We start from the raw sequence: 23,374 nt of genomic DNA, 5'->3' as shown, positions 1-23,374 counted from the left end.
CCAACTTAAAACTTCTACATGGTTGGAAAAAGCAGAAACAAAGCACAGTATTAAAAGCCTTGAAATGAAATAATACGTTTTTTTTCTTCTTACTTGCAATTTGGAGCATTTAACCAGCAAGCAGACAGAAATCAAACAGAGTTTGCTTTCTTTCTGTTGGAGTGCATATTTTAAGTAGTTACCTAAGGGTCAGATTGTGTAAAAATCAAATGTTGTTGGAAAGACTCGACAGGCCTCAGTTAGCATGCTAAATATGAAAGTGAATGACAGTCTAATTAGAAAAAAACGGAACAATTATAACCTCCTTTTAAGATTTGAATGACAGGAGGAAATTAATGCTCGGACACCCCACCCTCACCCCAAAAGGTAAAAGCAACAGGCTGAGAGAGGCTACATTTATACCTTCTATATTAATTATATTATTCACCATTTTCATATCAACATATTTAAAGCCACATATTAACAAACTGAGTGGTGACAAAAAATAAAAAGGAATAAATGCACTTGTTGGTGTTTCTTCCAGTTGAGTGAGATTAAACAAAGATCTGTTTGTCTCAGAGTTTTTGATTCAGACATTTAGAAAAATTGTTTATATGTAAAACATACTTATTGTTATTATCTGGAGATGTTTTCATCCACAGCCTCTGAGCAGAATGATAAAATTTTACATGTTTTGGATCAACGAGCTGAATGCTAGTCTTGGCCAGTCCATGACAAAGAGTATTCCTGCCATCTTTAGGCAGCTCCACCCTCCTGCGAGAAGTTCCAGCAGCTTTGTTTGATAGACCTTCACCCTAGTGTCTGATTTATTATATTTATCATTTGTGAAAATTTAAAGACTGAAGCTGTTTTAAAGCAACACTAAATTGTTTTTAACACATTATGCTTGGTCTTGAATTGGAAAAGGGTAGAATGCCTTCTCCGGGTCAGGGATGAGGTCCTGCCCCAAGTGGAGGAGTTTAAGTATCTCGGGGTCTTGTTCACGAGTGAGGGAAATCTGGAGCGTGAGATCGATAGGCGGATTGGTGCTGCGTCTGCAGTGATGCGGGCGTTGTACCGGTCTGTCATGTTGAAGAGAGAGCTGAGTCAGACGACAAAGCTCTCGATTTACATTCCTACCCTCACCTATGGTCATGATCTTTGGGTAGTGACCAAAAGAACGAGATCGCGGATACAAGCGACCAAAATGAGTTTTCTCTGCAGGGTGGCTGAGCTCTCAGAGATAGGGTGAGAAGCTTGGTCATCCGGGAGGGGCTCGGAGTAGATTCGCTGCTCCTCCACATCGAGAGGAGCCAGTTAAGGTGGCTCGGGCATCTGGTCAGGATGCCTCCTGTACGCCTCCCTGGTGAGGTTTTCCAGGCACGTCCAACCGGGAGGAGACCTAAAGGTAGACCCAGGACACGGTGGAGGGACTATGTCTCTCACCTGGCCAGGGAACGCCTTGGAATTCCCCCGGAGGAGCTGGCCCAAGTACCTGGGGAGAGGGAAGTCTGGGCCTCTCGACTTAGTTTACTGCCCCTGCGACCCAACTCCGAATAAGCGGAAGAAAATGAATGAATGAATGAATGAATGATCAATTTATTCAGTCATCATAAAAATAATGTATACAGTAACATATACAAATAGATACATATATTTCCCTTCCTCCACAAACATATATATATACATATATTTGTATATAGTATCTATTTTAGTATCTCATAACTGAACAGGTTTAGGCAGAAGCAAAAGCGTATAGAACTGCCTAACCTACTTACAAATCAATTTTACAATTTCCCTCAATGTGCCAGTAACCCAAAATAAAAACACAAACCCATCGACCAACATCAAATTAATACTCTTCAAAAATATTTTACTGATAAGTATTTTAAAAACTGAAAGTGAAATTGCTAATTTAAATTCTATTTTAGCCCCATCCCAAAATTTTACTCCCATTACAGAGATACATCTCCTTTTTATACCCTTTTTAGCTTTTTGTACACAGTTTTTCGGCCTTCTTTAAAAGTTCTTTTACATCTTTACCTGAACAAACTAAATTTGTATCATCTGCAAACATTGTAAATTTGAACAATTCTGTCACGTTACTGGATGGATGGATGGATGGATGGACATTAACCTATTGCTTTCAAACTGGGTTAAGCGGTTTTTGAGCCGGAAACCTGAGCGGATTCACATTGGATGGCACTCTGTTGACCTCTGCTGACCTGAAACGGCATTTAACAGTTTGGCGGTTAGGGTAGGCACACTGGTGGTCTCTACCTGCTTTAACCCTCCCACTGTCTTCATGGGTGACCCTGCCAGGAAAGTTGACCATTGAGCAGGATTGATGGTTTATCCCTGGGGTCACCCATGAAGACAGTGGGAGGGTTAGAGCAATGGCTGTTTACTGTACAGGTAACTAATATAAAGGCTAGCAGTTAGCTTTTTCAGTTTGCCAAACTGTCAAAGAAAGCAAAAATAGAAGAAGAATTTAGCTTTTTTTGTTGGCATCATGGCAGAGCCTGGATATAAAATTAAGAGAGTAATGTCTTTGGAGGTGAAGCAAAGAGCTAAAACCAGAATGAGAATGAACATTGGTGTGGCCTCGTTTGAGGGAGCTGAAGCTACAAACCCACGGGCTAATGCTGACCGAGCTTTGACGTTACTGAACTTGTGTGCAACAGTGTGGATCTTTTAACTTCGTGGCTTATTTAGTATCGGTTGGCTCATATTAGCGTTAGCTTGTTGTCAGCGCTAGCTACAGCAGGCTGCGACAGTTATTTACAATATTTGTAAATCTGTTTTCAACCGGTGTAGAAGTTCAAGTTTGCCCCTCCCACTAACAAACCAAATGTTGTTTTTTAAAATGCAGGAGTAGAAACACATATCTATAAGATGTTTATGTTTATTTATTTGGCAGAAGCTTTTATCCAAAGCGACGTACAATTTATAACCTATAGGGCATGTTGTGATCTGTGGGGGAAACCGGAGTACCCGGAGGAAACCCACGCATGTGTAACCCACTTTTGTGGGACTTCTATTCTGAAGGTGATGCTGACAGGATGTGATGTTTGAAAAGAGAGAAAAAAACAGAAGTTGGAGCGGAGTTGTTAATGGTGCCGTTAAATAAAGTGACCCTGAGAGTTCACGGTTATCAACCTTTTCTTGAGCAACCACAATCCTATATCTTCTCCCGTCTCTTTCTGGAATGCTCGGTTACATTGGTGGCAGCGGTGGGATTGTTTTAGTGACGAAGTCCAGCTATTTTCCAGTGACGGTAACTGAGTCCGTTAGCTTGTTGAAGTTAGCCTCTGCTAACTTGCGGTTAGCATAGCTGCACCAGTGCAGATAGGACGTACAACGATACATTTACCGGTAGGAAGTGGTTGAATCTCCAGGAATTATGTGGGGACATGATGAAGACCTGCTGGTGTACACGATCTCCCGCCCGGACAAACCACGCACTAGCAGCGTGAACATTGAGCTTCCGCCGGTGTTCTCCGAAGAGGATGGGGAGAGTTTCTCTTGCTGGTCTCGTCAATATGAAGTGGCAGTGAGAGCACTAGTAGCGGGTGCCGAGAGTGCATATGACTATGAACTGGCTTGAATACTGCCCACCAGACTGTCCAAAGCCGCATTCCTGCTGTGGGACAGTTTACCTGCGGCAGTGCAAGCAGACTAAAACGCGGTGAAGGAACGGCTGCAGGAAGCCTTCAGACAATGACATTTTCTGGACAATTTCAGAGCTAACTTGGCTGCTCGTCGTTGTGCCGCTGGTGAAAGTCTAAATGTCTATGCAGCTGATGTAGGGAAGCTGGTGGATGAAGCTTTCCCTAATTATGGACAAGCTGCTCAGAGGGAAGAAAAATTTCACAGATTCCTGGCAGGACTAGATCCCTGCCTCCGAGCTAAGCATCAGGAACAGGGAGCGACTGATTTGGAGGAAGCCTTAATCATTGCAGGCCGCTGTGATATAGCACGTGAAACTTTAAAGAGTGAATACCCCCATCCTGTTGGGGGGGCTCCTCCCAGTAAGAGTGCAACTGCCTTAGTGCATTCTGTTTTGGAGGAACCTCGCTGGCAATGAGTAGTGGAAGACCTAACCGAGGAGATGAAGGAAATGAGAAAAGACCTTCGAAGGCTGTCATATGAGAACGAGAGACTGAAGGGTCGAAAGAGGAGCAACGACTGTTCCTCCCCCCAACTGGAGTCATGTAGGTGCCACTGTTGGGGTCCGGGCTGCCAATCTCTGCGTCCCAAGTATAACCCACATCATCAGCCAAATACTCCAAATTGGCGAGAGCGCTGCACCGACCAGGATGCCGGATCAAGAAGAAGCTCTCCATCTCCTTACGCTGATCGTTCCAGTTTGCCGAGGGGCCAGAGCCCGGGATGGCGGAAGGACACCCCACCCGGTGGTTCAACAAGACAACAAGGAGTGAGATTCCTCTCTCCAGGGCGAGAGGAGCCTGTGCAGCAGTGGGGAAACGGGATGTAGCTGTTGTCATGGCCCAGACACCAGCTACGATACCTACAGGGTCTTGGGAAGAAGATGTTGATCTACCACACCGGGAGCACATGGTGAATTGTTCCCCGGCGGGGGAACCATGTTCATCCTACGTGCGAGGGATCATTGCAGGTACTGAACTGAAAATTCTGATTGACTCAGGTTCCACAGAATCGTTCATCAGTGCAGATTTTCGCCAACGACCGCTCAGAATGAATATTATCGCGGCCAAGGCTGTAAATGGGGAGTTACTGGATACATTAGGGACGGTTACTGCTACCTTACGGTTGGGCTCTCAGTCGTGGCAACATGTTTTTCATGTGCTCCGTAAGTCCACCCAGACAGCTCTGTTGGGTCTGGATTTTCTGACATCATATTAAGCACTGGTGGATTTTGGCTGCGGAAGATTGCAGTTGTGGGGTATGGATGTGAAGATGCTGAAACAGGAGGATTTGATTCCATCCTGCTGCAATGTGTCTCTTACGTCCCCCTAACATTACCGCCATTTAGTGAGATGCTGGTCCCAGTATACGTCTCTCCTGCGGGGCCAGTTGGACAACTCCCCACATTTGTCGGGTACCTAGAACCCAATCCTCAAAGTAAGAGTGAGTGTGTGGTGGCTCATACTCTCGCTTCGGTAGACAAAGGTGTTACTACTGCTCGACTGCTTAATCCTACCAGCCAAGACATGACACTACGAGAAGGTACACAACTTGGTGAGATATTTTCTGTAGAGGAGTGGGATGTAGTCACCCCCCTTACAGAAACGGTGCCTTCCGCAGTACTGACAGACCCCCCCCCCCCCCCCCCCATGTCGCTGATGCCAGCCTGTTACAAATGGGACAGCTGGAAGCACTGCTACCTGAATATGGAGATATTTTTAGCCAATCTAGAGCAGTGACAGGGAAGTGCACCCTTATTAAACACAGTATTAACACCGGTGACCATCCCCCCTTGAAACAGCGGGCTTACCGGTCCTTGCCTGACAAGAGGGAGGAAATAGACAGACAGGTAACCACCCTGCTGGCCGATGGGGTGATTGAAGAGAGTTGTAGCCCCTGGGCCTCTCCGGTTGTTTGGTGAAAAAAAAAACGGTGACTGGAGATTCCTACCAGGCCAGATGCACCGCCGTCCTTTGTGCGGCAATACAAGATTCCCCTGGCGTCCATAGAACCAGTCCAGGAAATCATTGACAGCCTCTTGGCTAACGGGGTCATTCGACCCTGCAACAGCACCTACTCGGCTCCTTTGTGGCCGGTACTGAAGCCTAATGGTAAGTGGCGACTTACCATTGACTACCGGCAACTCAACAAACAGGTCCCCTTGTCTAGGTGGCCTATGGCACGCCTGGAGCAGGAGCTTCCAAAAGTGAAAGATGCTAAGTATTTTTCCACCCTTGACATTGCGTCTGGATTCTGGACGATTCCCGTCCACGAATCGGACCAACACAAACTTGCTTTCTCCTTTGCCAACCGGCAGTACACCTTCACCCGGTGTCCTTTTGGTTATTCCAACTCGCCAGCTGAGTTCAACATCTTCTTGAACAAGGCCTGCCCCGATGCTCGAGAACGTGAGACACTCATCTATGTCGACAACATTCTTATTCGTCGGCGTACGTTGGATGACCACCTGGCCGAGCTGGACCATGTCATGGGTCAGCTCGCGGCGGCGGGTGCTAAGATCTCTCTCGCCAAGGGACAGTGGTGCAGGTCGCAAGTTCAGTACGTTGGCCTCCTTGTGGGACCACAGGGAGTGCAGCCTCAGCTTGGCAGGATTCAGGGTGTTGCCACCATCACACCTCCGACGAACGTCTCCGAACTTCGCAGCTTCTTGGGGGTCTGCAACTACTCGCGTCAGTTCGTGGAACATTACGCTGAGTTGGCACGACCTCTGACTAATCTGTTGAAGAAGGATGTGGCGTTCGAGTGGGCGGAGCAGCACCAGCAGGCCATGGATGACCTGAAGGCCGCAATGTGCTCGGCTCCGTGCTTGGCGCTCCCCGACTGTGACAAGGAGTTCCATCTTGAGGTTGGTTTCTCAGCTCACTGTTTGAGTGCTGGTCTCTACCAGATTCATGACTGCGACAGGCGTGTCGTGGCCTATGCTAGTAAGCTCTTGACTGGACCTGAGTTGAAATACTCGGACTGTGAAAAGGCTTTGCTTTCCACCATGTGGGCAGTTAAGTACTTTGCGAACTACATTGGCGGACAGAAAATCATCATTGAGACACAGCACCAGCCGGTGACCTTCCTTAACAGTCAGCGCATCAGAGATGGTGTGGTGACAAATTCGCGAATCGCTTCGTGGCTGCTGGCTCTTCAAAGTTTCGACATCGAGGTGCGCTACGCCCAGAACCGACGTAGCCCTCTTGGCATGGGTTTGGCTGTGTGCCAACATTGCTCGGACGACGCCATTGCGTCAGTCCCGCCAGCCAAGCCCCCTCAGACTCTTCTAAACCATCACTTCTACGACCAGAACCTGCGAACTCACCTGCTTGCAGCATTCTCGTTCGCACAGGCATCTCTGGAACAGTCAGCTGAAGGCAGAAAAACTTATTACGATAAGAAAGCCTCACATTCCGAACTCGATGTCGGTGACCAGGCCTGGTACTACATTTTCGCTCCCAAAACGGGTAACAACAATGCGACCTCGGGGACGCTGGCTAAGAAACTTTTGCCCAGATGGTCGGGTCCATACCTGATTACAGATAAGATCTCTCCGGTCGTGTATCAGATCAAGATCGCCGACAAAAACAAGGCGCCCGTCTACAAATGGGTACACAGGGACCATATCAAACTGCACAAGGGTCCCACAGATTTGGCTGTTACCAACAACAACAATCCACCGACTTCAAAAGGGGGGTGATAAATACGTCCCGTTGGTTCCACAGATTTCTATCTCTGATTACACAAATTTGTTTGTTTGTGAGTGTACATGGTTGTCTTTCCTGTTATACGTCACGTGCAGACTTAAGGTGTGTTGAGACGGACGTGCTGTGGGCTCCTGGAGTCAGGTAAAAGGCCAGGTAACAGTGAGTGGGTTAGGTCACATAGTACTGTTGTCCAAATTTTTTTTTAAATCTTTACTAATCACAATTCCCTAGGGGTACATTAACATGAACATGATTACTAACCACTGATTTACATTTTAGTACTGATTTACATTTCTGTTTAACTGTAAAAGATTGCCATCCGTTGCCTCGGGTGGATGATACGCTAGATGCTTTGACCGGGTCCCGTTGGTTTAGTACTTTGGACTTTTCCAATGGTTACTGGCAGATTGATGTGGCCGAGGAGGACCACCCAAAAACTGCTTTCACTACTGGGCGGGGCCTGTACCAGTGGAAGTCTATGCCTATGGGTCTCACTAACGCACCTGCCACCTTCCAGCGCATGATGGAGCTGGTTCTGCGGGGGCTCCCGTGGCATGTGTGTATGGTGTATTTAGATGATGTGTTGATATTTAGCCCTACGTTCGAAGAGCATGTAGCCAGGTTGCGAGAGGTGTTCTCTCGAATCCGAGCTGCAGGCCTGCTGTTGATTCCAGCTTCCACCTCAGTGACAGTGCAAGCTCAGTGAACTGTTCAAGGTAAAAAAATTAAAACATTTCAGAATTTTTAAGATATTAAAAATTAAATAAGTATGTGATTACATCATGACATCATGAAGGAGGCTACTGATTCTGCCCCTGTGACACTTGGTGGTGACGTGTGAGCTGATTCACCTGGTAAATAACTTTTACATTAAAAATTTTGTTCTTTGCTATCAAAAGTAAATTAACTAATAACCTGCATTATTGCAGGACACTCAGCAAAATATGGACTCTACACCATGAGGCAGGCACATGTTAATACTCTTTAAGAGCACATAAGGTGAGCAACACCACAGATTATTGTACACTGTCCTGAATGTGTTTTCTTTCTGCATCTGATCATTAGCCTGGCTGATAACTCTGTCATCTGGTTATGACAGCATGAGGATGTCCTCATACACCTGTAACCTATCAGCTCATCTGGCAGAATAGAGAGAGAAGAGACAACACCACATCTCCTGTTCCTGGAAAGCCTTCAGCCATCCTTCGATGACTGAGAACCTCCATCAGCTCTGTCTCCTGTCTGCCTACAATTATTATAACAAATATTGTGTTTGACAAGTTTTTTGTGCTGCCAAATGTCTCATTTTGATTCCAGTTTTGATATTTTAATGGATATTTATAAATTACATTAATTGAATTATCACATTGTTGCATGTTTGTTTAACTAGCTCTATTGTGATGAATTAAACTGGCACCTCACTGTTAAAAGCTCGTTTTAATTTCAAGCATGTTTAAGTATTTATGGACATGAACAAAAACAGGAAATATATAAATTGAGATTTATTTAATTAATATAACAAATAACTGTTTAGAGGAGGAAAGAGTCATTGAAATGCACATTCTTCTGGAAGCTCCTGATCCTGACGACACCAGAGACCAGCTGCAGACACCAGAGGATCACCTACGACCAAGAAAGCAGCTAGTATCAGTAAATAAATAATAAAATCAGGGCAGTTTTAGTGGGCTGAATACATTACAGAATAATTTTCTCATGGGGTATTTTCATAACTTTCTATGCAGCAGATTGTAACTTGAGCCCAAGGCTCCTGGAGACCTGCTATCCAGCACGTTTCAGTGGTTTTCCTGCTTTAACAGGTTAGATTAGCTGTTAAGCAGCTCAGCTATTTGTTGCTGATTAAAACCAGGTGTGTTGAAGCAGATAAACCTCTAAAACATGCTGAATACTAGCTCTCTAGGGCCGTGGAATCAAACCCTGCAGCTAATCTAATGCTATGGCTAACGGCTACTTACCATTCAGAGCTGGTTCTGTTGGGTCGGTTCCGGTAGTTTCAGGCAACTCACAAGCTCAAAACAATAAGGCTCAGGTCCGCTTGTCTCCTCCAAATAGACTTGGTCCCTTTCGTCTCGAGTGTCTGGGTAAGGAGGGGGAGAAACGTCCTCCACTTCTAATAACTGCTCAGAGTGAAGGGAGCTAGCATCGTCTCGTTACCCATCGTCTTCGTCACTGCCGCGGCTCCGCCCTCTCGGTTCACCAGGCAACGCCTACTAATGTTGCAGTTTTTAAAATTGATACATGGGTGGAGAAGGACTCCGAGGCACACTTGACCCGCTCTTTAATGGTGCCGTTAAATAAAGCGAGCCTGAGAGTTCACGGTTATCAACCTTTTCTTGAGCAACCACAATCCTATATCTTCTCCCGTCTCTTTCTGGAATGCTCGGTTACACATGTATAGGGAGAACACGCAACTCCACGCAGAAAGGCCGCAACCGAGTTTCGAACCTACAACCTTCGTGCTGCGAGGCAACAGTGCTAACAACTGCATCACCATGCAGCCCAGATAAACCACCTAAAAAATCTATTCTGGTACCTTCAAAATTATAATGTTGATTAGTATGTTAAAGGTCAGCTGAGAGTTAATTAGAGCTGCATTTTGTAGTTAAACTATTGCAGTGTATTTTTTATGTCCTCTGTGAGCAGAGCAGAGGAAAAGCAGATAAGATCAAAGTAAATTAGCTGCTCAGATCTCTACCACCCTGAACCTCAAACCAAGGGGAAACACTATCAGCTTTACATTATTTTTAAAAGATAAGACAAATTCACGATAAAAGATCTGAGCTTTATCACTCCATATCACTCAAACCATGCTTTTCTACTGGATGGAATGAGCAGAATCTTCAATTAGGTTGATTATTGATTTAATTCTATCCACTAGACTGAGCATTACTCACATAATGTCATTATATTAAATTATAATGTGGTCTATTTCACTGGCAGTTGTCCTCCTAGACGCTTTGTGACATTTGTGGTGTGTTCGATTTGTCCTCAGAACTCGGAAATCCCAACATCCAAGTAGGAAAAATCAAACTTCCCCCGAAGTTGGACCTCCCGGTCGTAAACTCGGGAGAATTTCAGACTTCGACATCCAACATGGCAGCTCTTTATATCAACAACAGTACGTTTTGGTTGAAATGTGTTTATTTTACATTACACACTTATAAGAGTGTGTTTAAAATCAATCTAACATGTAGCTCTTGCAAATAAAAGCTTCTCTCTTCATATATTAATTGAATATTAGCTTTAGATGTGTTTATTAGTCATCTGAGTTCGTTGAGCACTAACAAAACGGGCGTCGCCATATTGAAATCCTGACCTGTCCATGGCAACCAGAACGCGGTCAACTCGGGCATGACGTCAAAGTCAAAGTCGTTTTTATTGTCATTTCTACCACATGTGCAGGACATACAGAGAAACGAAATTGAGTTTCAGTACACACAATTCAGAGATCAGACATACATGGGTAAGACACATGACAAGAATTGGTGACTGCGGTCATTCGCAACATGAGTCGCGCTACTTTAATAGATAGATGAAAAGGGTGTTACATGAGGATAATTGGGGGTACGGTAAAAAAAGGCATAGCAGAGTTAGACCCAGCGGGGAGTAACTCTATTATACAAAAAAAAACTCCTCAACATAAAAGCACAAACAGCACAGGTACAAAACATCAGAGTCCGATGGGGAGGCGGGGTTGGGCGGGATCCTGAAGCCTCCAATGGGAGCTGCCGGTACGGCGCATCAACCAGCTGCAGACCAACAAGTTGGAGGGAGAGATAAGGAACAGAGAGCACATTGAGTTTCCCGCAGGTCGCTGACCTCAGCAGAAGTCACAATCTGAAGGCAGGGGGGGAAGGTCGGGACACAGCATCTGTCAGCATTCCTCCTTTCATGGGGGTGAGTTGAGCAGCCTTGAGAGGCTGCCTTGGCGTCAGATAAAGGATAAACATGACTTTGTTTCGGGCTGGCAGAGATAATTTTCCTCTCTGCCTTGGAGTCTATAAGTGGTCATTCATGTCCACCAGTGAAGCCAATTATACGTTCTAAACATCCCCACATCGTCCGGTGACCCTCTCTGAGATGACATCCATCTTGCGCACTAACACAGGCAACGCCCCGAGGACATTATCCAGCTTACGGTTCACCTCGAGTAACGTCCCAGTCTGTGAGGTCACCGCCCGGGCGGCACATTCCGTGGGCGCGGGTCGCACTCCAATCGCTCCCGTCTTCCCAAATTTCCAGAAAACCAGATATCTTCCCACTCCCATCAGAAGAAATCCAGTGATCATCAGGCCGAATATCCACAAATCTTCCACGTCCTCGATGGACAGCTGAGAGAGGCACACGATTCGCCAGACCTCCCAAGAATCGAGTGCATATCCCGCTGCGAATGTCCCCTCGGGACAGGTGGGAGCCCCCTTCTCCGTTCTCATCGTAGAAAAAATCCTATCAATCGCGTTGAATGACCAGTTAATTAGGTCCATATTTCCAAAAAGAGTAGTGGTTTCAGGAGAAATGCAGAGAGGTGCTCTGTAGGCAGACAGAGACAGAGAGCCTTGGGGGAGCAGATAAGGGAGCTGAAGAAAAAAAGCGTCTGTACTCTCTGAAGGCTGAAGATCAGTCATTCATTCGCAGTTCCGAGTTTACAATTTCCGAGGTAAATTGAACGCACCACCAGTACAAGGACTTTTATGATTTAGCCCATGTGGACCAATGGAATGTCATTTTCTATAATATTTGAGAGATTTTAAATTAAATCAAGAAAACAACAACACCTGAATAACAAGAACCTGGATGTACCGAGGGAGAAAGACTTCATGTGACGCAAGAAAAGTCAATGCGCTTATTTTCACAGTATAATTAGCCCCTCACACACACACACACACACACACACACACACACACACACACACACACACACACACACACACACACACACACACACACACACACACACACACACACACACACACATTGAAAAGGAGTACATGGCAGCGCGTTTAGGTTTGCATCAAACCGCATGGCTTTAGGAACAAGGTCCTTCAGGCAGGAAAGTTGAGATTTTGGCCGTAACGCGAGCGGCAACCACCCAGTCAATATGCTAAGCTTAACCAGTTGGAGGCTTTTATCCTCATAATTAATTCACAAACATAAGAGTGGTTTTGATCTTCCCAGCTTTCGCCTGCCCAGAAAGCAAATACACATATTTCCAATTTGTATTTATAAGGCATCTCTGAGACGAACATAAAGCTTATAAAGTCCTAATTTTAGAGCATGGAGTGAATGCATTTCATCACCTTGACCCAGGAAATTGCTTGTACGTCCTCCAGGATTCCCCTGTTGAGCTGTACTAATCAGTTACGTGTCCCAGCAGGAGGCCGGCGTGCAGAAAAACACACATTTCCAGTGGTGGTGCAGAATGGAAAACAAGACCTTTTGATTTTAACTAATGATGACAAAGTTCTTCAAGATGTGAGAAAAGCCCCATCTTCCAGAATGTGCCTGCCTCGCCAAAAACAAGTTTGCAATTGGGCCCCTAATTGAAATCAAACTGAGCCACAGCAGACCTAATTTGGAATGCACCGATTGAGATTTACATGCAGTCCATAACGCTGATATTACACATATTAAACGACTTCACTGCCTCGACAAAAGATTGAAATAAAAATTCATCACATATCGATTACGCGTGTGCGGTTATTGATGTTTTGGCCAGCGGCCCTGGGTGCATGAGATGGACAGACGTGCCCGAGCCATGAAATCCGATCAGACGGTGCCAGAGCATCGTGGAGAAACCCACGGCAGCCCAGGCACGTTCACGTTTAACAGCTAGGGCCTGTTAAACTGAAACAGCAGAAGATGCAGCTGCTGTCAGCTGTTTACTACGAAACGTAGCGTTGTCTGACTGTCGTTTTTTATCCTGCTGGATTACACCTGTGTGTACTTAGTATGTCTTAGAAGTGACACAGCGGTGCGTTTTAATTTATCGTCCCCATCGTTACGGAGCGTTTGCATCAGCCACACTTGTTCTTTGATGCGCTAAACAAATGCTGCATTCATTAGCAGAGAAAACACATCCCTGTTCATTTGTGTTTTATTGTGATAAAACAAAGTCGCCCGGTTTTAAACTAGGACGTGTTGCAGTGAGGGTGTGTGTGTGTGTGTGTGTGTGTGTGTCCACCTAAATGTCGAAAGATGGATGATTTTACCTCTGGATTGACTTTTCTTCCCAGAACTGAGAAACGTGACAAATACAGACCAAAGAAATAATAGAAAAATAAAATAAAAAGCCAGTCTTTTCATTGCCCCGTCCTACACGGCTGGTCAGTCTCCATCAAAAAGGCATCTGAGGCATTTTATGATCCTGTCTGCCTCCGCACGGACTCAGCATGGGGCTGCAGGCCACAAAGCCGCTATTGATTGAGTACAGCAGGCTGTATTTTTGAGGTGTTGGTGCCAAAATGCTGCATTCCTTTGGTACCCTGCTGCTAGCTTTTAGACAAAAAAACCTTATTTTTTTTAAATAAACCCCCCCTTTTTAGTATTTAAAAAAAAAAAAGAAAATAGATCATTACAGCTTCAGAGTTTTGAACATCTCGACTTACGAGACAGACTCTGATCATCACTTTGGCGCGCAGCATTTGATCCATCTTGACAACTAAAGGTGAGCTCACATCAAAAGGCCTGATGAGCTGCTGGTGTGAGCTCCAGCTGAGCTGTTCCTTCATGTAGAAGACATTCTTACAAAAAGATTCTTGCTTTGTGATCATTTTGGGAGATCTGTCCACACGTTTAAACAACTAAAGCCTTTACAGTTCCTAGACTGTTGTGCAGAATCAGAACACAACAGAGGATCTTCATAAATTTCACAATAAAACAATAGTTCAGATTTGTTTGAAGCAGGTTTCTGTAGAAAGGTTACAAACAACTAATACCTCACCTGTTGTGCAAACTTTTTAAAATAATTCCACTTTGGAAAAGGATAAGTTCTGCTCCAATGTACAAGCTAACGGGTAACAGGAGCAGGACCAACATCTAGCAGTGTAAAATAACTCTGATCAGGACAAGAACATACTGGTTCAGGCCAAAAACCTTTGGACTGCAGTTACTGTAACTGAGTACACTTCTACAGTTATTTTATATTTTTTGCCGCTGTAGCAAACATGCGTGTCCCTATAATAGACTGGACACCTGTCCAGGGTCTCCTACACCAGCTCCCTTTAATCCTAGTGAAGACTTAGTTTAGAGAATAGGAACAAAGAAATAAGAACAAATAATAATGTATGCTAATATAGTTAAAAAAAACTGAACTATCCACTTTTTAACATTAATGGGACAATTGTATAATGTTCTGCTTTATTTTAATATGCAATTCTATAAAATAAAACGGCAATAAAGAAATAAAATGGGTGCCACCAGTAGATCCTCCACCAGAGGGCAGTAGGCTCAGTCTGGATGCCTTAAAGCTGCAATAACAAATATGCAAAACGAGCTAGCTTGAAAACCCAAACACAGAACTCTCTCCTCCTGTGGCTGTTGTCCCTAAGCTACGTTAACCAGATGGTGCTAAACATCCAAACGTCCGTGACTTCAAATTGTGTTTTTCTTTTGTGACTCTGGTAGTGTGCCCTAAAGTTGAAGTGGTAGCGGCCGGCTGTTTCTTCTTCACTTATAATATTGAGTGGCCAGTGGTGCTCCCAGATAATTTTCGTAGCTGTGGCCAGATGCAGCTACAGAAACGTGTGGGTGGTACACCAGCTTGTGGTAACTCAATGATTCATCAAATAACCTTGGTCTTCTTGGCCAGAGGGGTGGCCAGCAATTTTCTGGCCCCGGCCACCCCTGGCCATTCCTTGGGGGCGCTACTGTGAGTGGAGAACATCCCACACCACTGGTGTTCTGTTGCAAAATGCACGAGTGCTTAATGAGTGGAGGACCCTGGTAAATGCGCGGTAAGAGCAGCGGTTCGGTGAGACTGACAACCAGATGGTTCGGTTTTGGGCAGAGGTTCTTAGACAAATGCAATAAAACCTCTTAATTGTTTTTCTTCTTGTTTTTTTTAAATCTCCACATTATATTTATAGCCACAGTATGTTAGCACATTGTTAAGAGGCATGAAAGCAAGCTTGTTTTGCAAATTAGCACATTTTTGCACATTTGCCATGGCAGCTTTGAGGCCAAAAGGGGTTTGATGACGACTTGTGACAATATAAGGGGTTCAAATGCAATATTTCACTCTGGTCCAAACCCAACTCAGACTAATTATAACTAAAGTGTACTTCTTCACTCTGAGATCATTAAAAACAATCTATGTATTTTACTCTTTTACAACCTTTCCACACATACCTGCAAATAAACCAAACTATACTTTGAATATACAAATCAGTTATATTAATGTTTCTTAATTATTACCTTTTGATTTATAATCAACAATTGCTACAAATGGACAGAATTGAATTGATTTTGTCAAAGCTCAGTCAGAGGATTGATGAAAGTACCCATCCTAGAATTTATGTGGTGGTGCTGTGTAACCATGACAACAGCATGTGATTGGAGGTACAAAGCCACCAGTCGTGGTCAACAGAGCTGATAAGTAATAAACCGCAGCAATGTCAACAGAATCCACATCCAGCTTTTACTTTGGAGAGTTACAGATGAAATAACAGTCTGTGGTCTTGGAGACCTTTCTGTGTAATTATCATTTTGGGATATTTTATCAGTTTATCGATGCTAAATCTACATAAAGGCTTTTAAAACTAAATATAATCTAAATTTCCAAAGATCTATTCACCAGCTTTGAATGAACTGAAGTGATACAAAAGGATTGTTGCTTGAGCAAATAAAAAAATACATATTTAACTCACAAGGAAATTTGAATTAAAAGGTTAAAATAGAAAAACTTTCATAATTTTATTGTCACGAAATAGCAAATACACGAATACAAATATTATGTACCACTGTTTCATCATACTTATTTAAGTCCAGTGTAACAAAACGCTTTGCACTTTAGTTCAGTGTTACATTTACCACAAAACGGTCGTTACCCCATTGTGTTTACGTGTTCTCTTTAATGAGCAAAATGCAGGTAGTTTTTTTTCTAATTCATATAAAATGCTGTCAAATGTTGCAAAAAATACTATTAGAAAAGCTTATTGTGGATATATTGTTTAAAAATACATAACAGCAGAGTTTTCTAGTAAAAAGTTGTTTTCTCTAGTTTCTAAAGCCCTTTTCAGACAGACATTCTGGAACATTTGTGGACAATTCAATCCTTTTTTTAACCGGAACTGTGTTTTCAGACACACCACTTTTGTACCGGAACTTGTCCTTTCGGCTGCGTTCACACAGCAGGGAAAAGTTCCAGATGTCTGACGGGGGGGGGGGGGGGGGGGGGGGGGGGGGGAGACTCATGTTAAGAAGAAGAAGAAGAAAATATCATTTCTATAGCGCCTCTCAAGATAAAAATCACGAGGCGCTTAAGCATAATTCTGCGCACACGAAGACGCATAAGAGACCTGGATGATGAAGCTCAATGGTTAAAGGAATCACTGAAGAGGTGTGAAGCGCTCTGTCGCGCGTCTAGGCGGTACCGTAGGAGGCGAACTGCCGTGGTTCGCCGCATGCTAAAGCAGCGGGCTATTTAGGTGCGCACAGCGTCCCCCGGTCCCCTCCTCCTCCCCCTCCCCCTTGTCCGGAACTCTACCTCACCAGTCTGAAGTAGCCACCTTGTCCGTAACAAGTCCGGACCTGTTACTATGGGCTTCGTCCGGATAAATTCCGAAACACGTTATCCGGATGTTTGTATTCAGACACAAAGGTCTTACGGACAGAGTCCGGAACATTTCCGTTTTTCATGGCCTGTCTGAAGGGGGCTTCAATGTGAACGTCTGACGTAACCAAAGGGAGTTAGAAGCTCAGCATGGAGAGTGGCTAGTTTTAGGGTAGAGAGGTCATGTGATCAGCCAGTGTGTGTGTTTATTAGTGTTCATGTTGATAAACTATAGTGTGTGATGGCTGTACCAACTCCAGCCTGTCGAGTCCACGGGTTTCCAGATAGAGAAACCACTCCTCTATCTCCGTGCCTTTGGCCGTTTTGTGCAGCTGAAGACGGACTTCTGTAGCCCACATGGGTCGGTACCGGGACATGATAATAGATGACGTAGATAATCACACCAGTGCTGATATTCAGCAACAACACACGGCCTCGAGTGTGATAGTGCTTTTATACAACAGTTCTACTTTCTCAAGCACCTGGGCACAGCGGAGTGATGCTGTTTGTAAACAGTCCCAGTGCTGTTATAGTCCAATATCAGCACTCTTGGAAAGTCTCTTGACCAATCAAATCACTCGGTCGGAACTAACTGTTGTATAATATTATATTAACTGACCGATACTATTTTAATTATCTGGTACACAATAGTAATCTGTACAATTTTGTGATGTTAGCACAAGAGTTTAAGCTAACATGGTTAACTCACAAGCTGCTCCCCCGCTGCTTCTCCTCACATCGCAGCACAAATCTCTCTACTTTGGCCGATGGTTTCTCCCTCTGGTTGGTCTCTGTTCTCTGGGGCGAGCAGCTAACTCATAACTTTATGGTTTTGGTCCATCAGAAGTAGAATTGTAAACTTTTAAAGTTTCCTCTGTGTCAGAGCCGCATTAGAGTCCACATTTTTCACTGGATTAAGCTAGCAGGACTCCCTCAGCCGACGTCACTTGGTTTGGCCAAAATAATAATAATTTCTCACAAAAATGACTCTAAAAGCCTGAATCATTTATGTCTGTGTAAAAAAATGTTTAAAACGAGTTTCTATTATGTTTCTCTAAACATTGGTTCGTGGGAGTCTCTAACCTACCATTTGTTCTTCAAGATCCACACTCTAGTGAGAACTCTTGTCTAACAACCATTTACTATTAGATGTGTCAAAATGTCAGTTAAGTTATAAAAGAGGTCAGGCTTTTGCAGGGGCGGCTTCAAACCTGGGGAATCATCTGCCTTTCCTAAAACAGACTGCTGAGACTGATGATCTTTTGACCTTTGCCTTTTGACTAAAGCAGAGCATGAAACCTAAAAAGAACATTTGGATGTGGTTCTAGGCTTTCTACGTCACATGTGTAGAAGACTTTAAAGAACTCGAGTGGTTTTTAATGGGACAATGTGTATTTTTCCTGGCGATAGGGGGCAGTAGATATCTAAATTGTTGCAAGGAAGCTGTATTTTTGTGTTGGAGTAAGACCTTAACAATGGATGCCCTATAGGGTCAAAAAGCCCTATTGAGTGCAAACTTCAGCAAAATGACGAGCAGAGGCGGTTTTACCATTGGGCATAGGTAGGCGGCCGCCTGGGGCCCCTTGTGTTGGGGGGCCCCCTAGCCCTGACCACCGGCACCCCTCTGTTAATGCCACAATATTCTTATTACCAACCTGTGGCCGCAGACGGGATTGGACATGCGCACTTCTCATTACCATAATTCCTGAACCGTTCAAGATATCATTAAAATTCCAAAAGGGCTGAAAAGATTAAAAATGGGGCTTTTCGTGCGTATACAATACATTACGGTAGCCACCGGGATTCCCTGTCTTGAGCGCAACGAATCGCAACACAGATTCAGAGACGTGCTGAGTTTGTCATCCAAAATGCTCCGTTTTATAACTTTTGAATGGCTGATCAGATCCAGGAAATTCCAACGGTTCCTAAAAGTACATAAAATCAGCTTTCCAACGATCTATAGCATGAAGCAATCAGAGTTATGGAAATCCTGCTGTACAGCCTGATTGAAACGGAGCGCAGCGCCGCGGTGAAAGCGGATAATGGAAACGGGGAAGCTAATTAGCATAAAAAGCCAGCATGAAATTATGGAAGAAAATCAACACGATCTATTAGGTGTCCCAGAAGGCTTATATCTGAAGACAGTGACCACGAAGAAGGACAGATCTCCAGTGAACCATGAACGTTTGTTCAGTCTTTATTTTTTATTTGAACAACCCTCAACTATTTGCTAATTGTAAGATTCAGCTTCATTCCAGCATTATTTATCTTTTTACCATAAATAATTATTTTTGCTAAAACAAAAGTTTTTGGTAAAGCAGTGCACGGTGTGCCAGAGAAACACCCCATGGCAGTGTGAGGTGTGCAGGACTCTGCCTGCAGCTGGAGAGAAACTGCTTCAAGGTCTACCACATCAAATAAAAACGTCTGAAAGTTTACAAAAATAAATGGTCCTAAAAACTGCTAAAAAAAGATACCAAGGTTCACACTTTTTTAAGAATAGATGCATTACAGTTCAAAGTTTAAATTGTTTGCCCAGTAATTTTGAAGTTCCTGTTCAGTGATAAATGTAAAAAATTCAAATCCGTTTTTTGCTTTTTTCACTTTTAAGCTGATTTTTTAACGGCTTTAATAGAAATAAATTCTAAAGACAAACCATACACTGAAAGCTGAGGTTGTTCTGAAAAAAGAAGAGTTACACACACTTTGCACTTTTTATTACAATTTTACAGCCATAAGATTAAAAAAATACCAGGCGGCCCTGTTATAATTATGGTCATAAGAGGGTTATTAAGACGGCGATGCACAAACAGGAAGTGATTGGTAGTCATTCCACTCCAATCCAGTTGGTGGCAGTAATGCACCAAGCTGTTGTTTGCCAAGTGCCATAAGACCACAAATAATAAGAAGAAGAGAGGCGGGAGCATTCGTAACAAACTCAAAGCGATAGTCAAAACATTAAGCATGAAACTGAGTTATCCTAGTGGCTCCAATAAGAGAAAGAAGCAGCAGGCTTCATAAAAGCTTTTATCTTCAGTTCTGAAAGTGACGTCGTTTTTCGATGTAAACATCAAAAGGAAGCAGAAAGGAAAGACAATGGAAAATGTTTAAAGGGAGGAAAACATAGACCAAAATGGAAAATAGAAAAAACAAACAAAGGCAAAAGCACAGGAGCGCAGACAGGAAGAAGAAAGCAGAGCAAATATTGAAAGCACTCAAAGGGAGAGAAAAGCAGGAAAAAAGAGGAGGACTAATAAAAGGGAAAATAACTCATGTCAGAAGAGGGGAGAGTTTCGCAAATCCAGTTAAAGGTAAGATTGTCGAAAATTTAGTGTAAGGGGCCCCGTGTCTGTGTTCGCCTTGGGCCCCCAAATTGCTAAATCTGCCCCTGATGACGGGCACATCAAGCTCTCTTTTATCTGTGGCAACGAGTGAAGAGGTAAATGTGTAAAACAACAACGTTTAGGAATGGTGAGTTTTGTTACCATTTGTTAGATATCAGTAATACATTTTGTCCTCAATGGCTTCCGTTGAAGGAAACATGGCATCTAAAATGGCGTCACCCTGAGACTTAGACCCGCCCCCGTGTATTTTAGACCTGATTTTTATGATTATATGTTAAGAATCTGCCAATATCTTTCAACAACTGGGTATCATTTACTTCATTTTCCAACCCAGAGATTGATGGTTAAAACTACACATTGTCCCTTTAATGCACCATAGAATAAAATTTGACTTTGATGTCATTGTATTTTGACCCATGTGTGGTATCCATAGAGACCTGCTGGATGCGGTTGATTCGCCTCTCGTCCGTCTCGGCGATGAACAGCGTTCCCAGGTGAGACAGGGCGATGGCCTTGGCAGCCTCCAGGGTAGCGCGCACGGCTGCTCGGCTCACCAGGTGGTGGTCGATACCCGGGACCTGGCAGTGGATGGGACGCCCTGCCACTATGCGCACCTGGAGACTTTCTGACACCTGAAGACGAACACCGTCATTTATTATCTCCGTAAAACAGATGCAGCAATTACATCAGTTTCAGTCGCTGACAGTAACAGAAACTTTTATCGATCCAGCGTGACACACACCTAAAATCTTGCCTCACATACCGACTTTCACGAGATAAAAGCTCCGTTTAATAACTTAGGAGAAAAAGTTGAGTGACATTTTGTAATAAAAACTGCCGCAGAGATCCGTGACAGTATGTCATTTTTGTTAACAAGCTCTTCCTTTGCTTTTATTTATGTTAAAAGCCTCACTTACTCCAAATGGATCTACTAAGTGACAGCTCAGGATTCTGTGTAGATTTTATTACTTGGCACTGTCAAACTATTTATCGCGTTTTTGTGGGAAAAATACCAACAAAAACAAACCAGACAAACTCTGTAAACTGAGATAGTTTGCACACCTGTAAGACGATGTTGTTGTCCAGGATGAAGAGCGAGTTGTCCAGTGGGTTAATTGCGAGGTCTGTTGGCCACTCCAGCCGTACCTGAAGGATGAAACACCAGAGACGTCGCTTTAACTCTATAAATGTGAGGCAAACTCATGTATAAATACAAGAAATCTTTGCTAGCGACTGCCCACAGGAGTCAGTTACAGGTAGTACAAATAATATCTCCTTAATAACATAGTATTAGGACTCCTGACCCTCCCGGCTCATGCAAAGGTCAGCATCGGGCAGGGAGTCTTCCCCGTGTTTATTCAGGACTCACACGGGCTCGCTTCGGCACCTTTCCAAATGTCAACCAATAACCGTGATTTCTGCCTGCTCAAATAGCACACCGTGTCCGCTAACACCGTGGGGGTCAACGCCAGACAAACCTAACACCGTCTCACAGCCACCCACATCCCACACAACACACACACACACACACACACACATGCACAGACATAAACACACACACTCGCACGCATGCACAAACAAACAGAGAGCTGCTGTGAAGATGAGGTGGTGCATGTGGGAGATCAGGTGATTGATGACTCAGAGGATGGATTGGTAAATAAATGGATCATGTTAAATTGCCACTGACATGTCCAATTATAGGCTCCGTCAAACGAGAGCGGGACGAAGGTTGACTCTGAAATCCCATTTTAGGAGCTGGAGAGCTTCATCAAGCAGGATTCACCGTGTCCCTCGTCAGGGAGGACATGCATCAAACCTCTGCTGCTTTTGACAAAGAACTACAGCTGCAACCCAAAGCTTCATTAAAGGCTTAATTTGGTCATTTTTAGAGTCCGTAAAAAAACTTTTAAATAATTATTTTACCCAGTGTCCCGACAGGACTGATACGCTAACAGCTAACAACGGGGGCCGAAGTGTGCTAACGCTACTCGATTACACCAAAACACCTTCATATATATATATATATGTGTGTGTGTGTGTGTATATATATATATATATATATATATATACACACACACACACACATACACACACACACACACACACACACACACACACACACACCCATATATACATATATATATATATATATATATATATATATATATATATATATATATATATATATATATATTCTATCTTAATCAATTTCCCTCTGGGATTAATAAAGTATTTTTGAATTTGAATTAAATCTAAATCTAAAAAGTAATTTCAAATCTAAATATGTGAGCTAAATCTTTTGGTGTAGATAAATTACCCCTCCATCCCCAGAACTACCCACCGCATTTGTGGCCCCGTCCACAACCTGGCTTGACTGACTGCTCTCACTTTCCTTACCCCTGACACTACCTGTGCTTCGAAAACTTAAATGTAGGTGTTTGGATTTGATTTTGGGTTAAAATTACGACATGTTAACATGTAGGTAGGAAGATTTTTAGGCAATTTCCATTTCAAATGTGATGAAAAGCGTAATAAATATAAGAAAATAAAGCTAAATAATGAATGCTAAATCTTCTGCATGACATTTTTTCATTTTGCATCCCATAGTTTAACACACAATAGTGAAAGCACTCCATGCATCACATTGGTTGACAATAGTCCACGGCATTTATTCTTCTTTTTAAAGTTGTTTTTCTATTTGAAGCCAAGAGTTGAATCTGCTCAAACTTTTCATCTCATTGGCTAAAACGGCATCCAATCACAGCTCAGCAAAAATGTTTAATTAGTTTATTTATCTTGTAAATCTTTAAAACTGTTACATCTGAATTCCAGCAGCGGTATCTGCAGTTCAAGAATCATAAATGTAGGACAAGTCTGTTCCCAACA

At 43.5% G+C, this 23,374-nt stretch overlaps 1 protein-coding gene and 1 long non-coding RNA gene across 4 annotated transcripts in view; one reads left to right on the top strand and one right to left on the bottom strand.

The window, feature by feature from the left end:
- Positions 1-23,374, bottom strand: part of tenm1 (teneurin transmembrane protein 1) — a 429,841-nt gene that overhangs the window by 28,402 nt on the left and 378,065 nt on the right. For all 3 annotated transcript variants that reach the window (XM_015963828.3, XM_054738427.2, XM_015963084.3), the window contains 2 exons: positions 21,551-21,634; positions 20,926-21,120 (listed from right to left, as the gene is read on the bottom strand). In XM_015963828.3, the coding sequence (XP_015819314.3) occupies positions 20,926-21,120; positions 21,551-21,634 (279 nt within the window). The remainder of the gene's footprint in view (positions 1-20,925; positions 21,121-21,550; positions 21,635-23,374) is intronic.
- Positions 7,057-8,475, top strand: LOC139066357 (uncharacterized). Its single transcript, XR_011519259.1, has 3 exons — positions 7,057-8,074; positions 8,155-8,212; positions 8,288-8,475. It is a non-coding gene; the product is annotated as an uncharacterized lncRNA (long non-coding RNA).

Source organism: Nothobranchius furzeri, chromosome 1 (genome assembly GCF_043380555.1).
Source record: "Nothobranchius furzeri strain GRZ-AD chromosome 1, NfurGRZ-RIMD1, whole genome shotgun sequence".
NCBI classification, from domain to species: Eukaryota; Metazoa; Chordata; class Actinopteri; order Cyprinodontiformes; family Nothobranchiidae; genus Nothobranchius; species Nothobranchius furzeri.
This window is presented reverse-complemented; position numbering and strand designations above follow the sequence as displayed.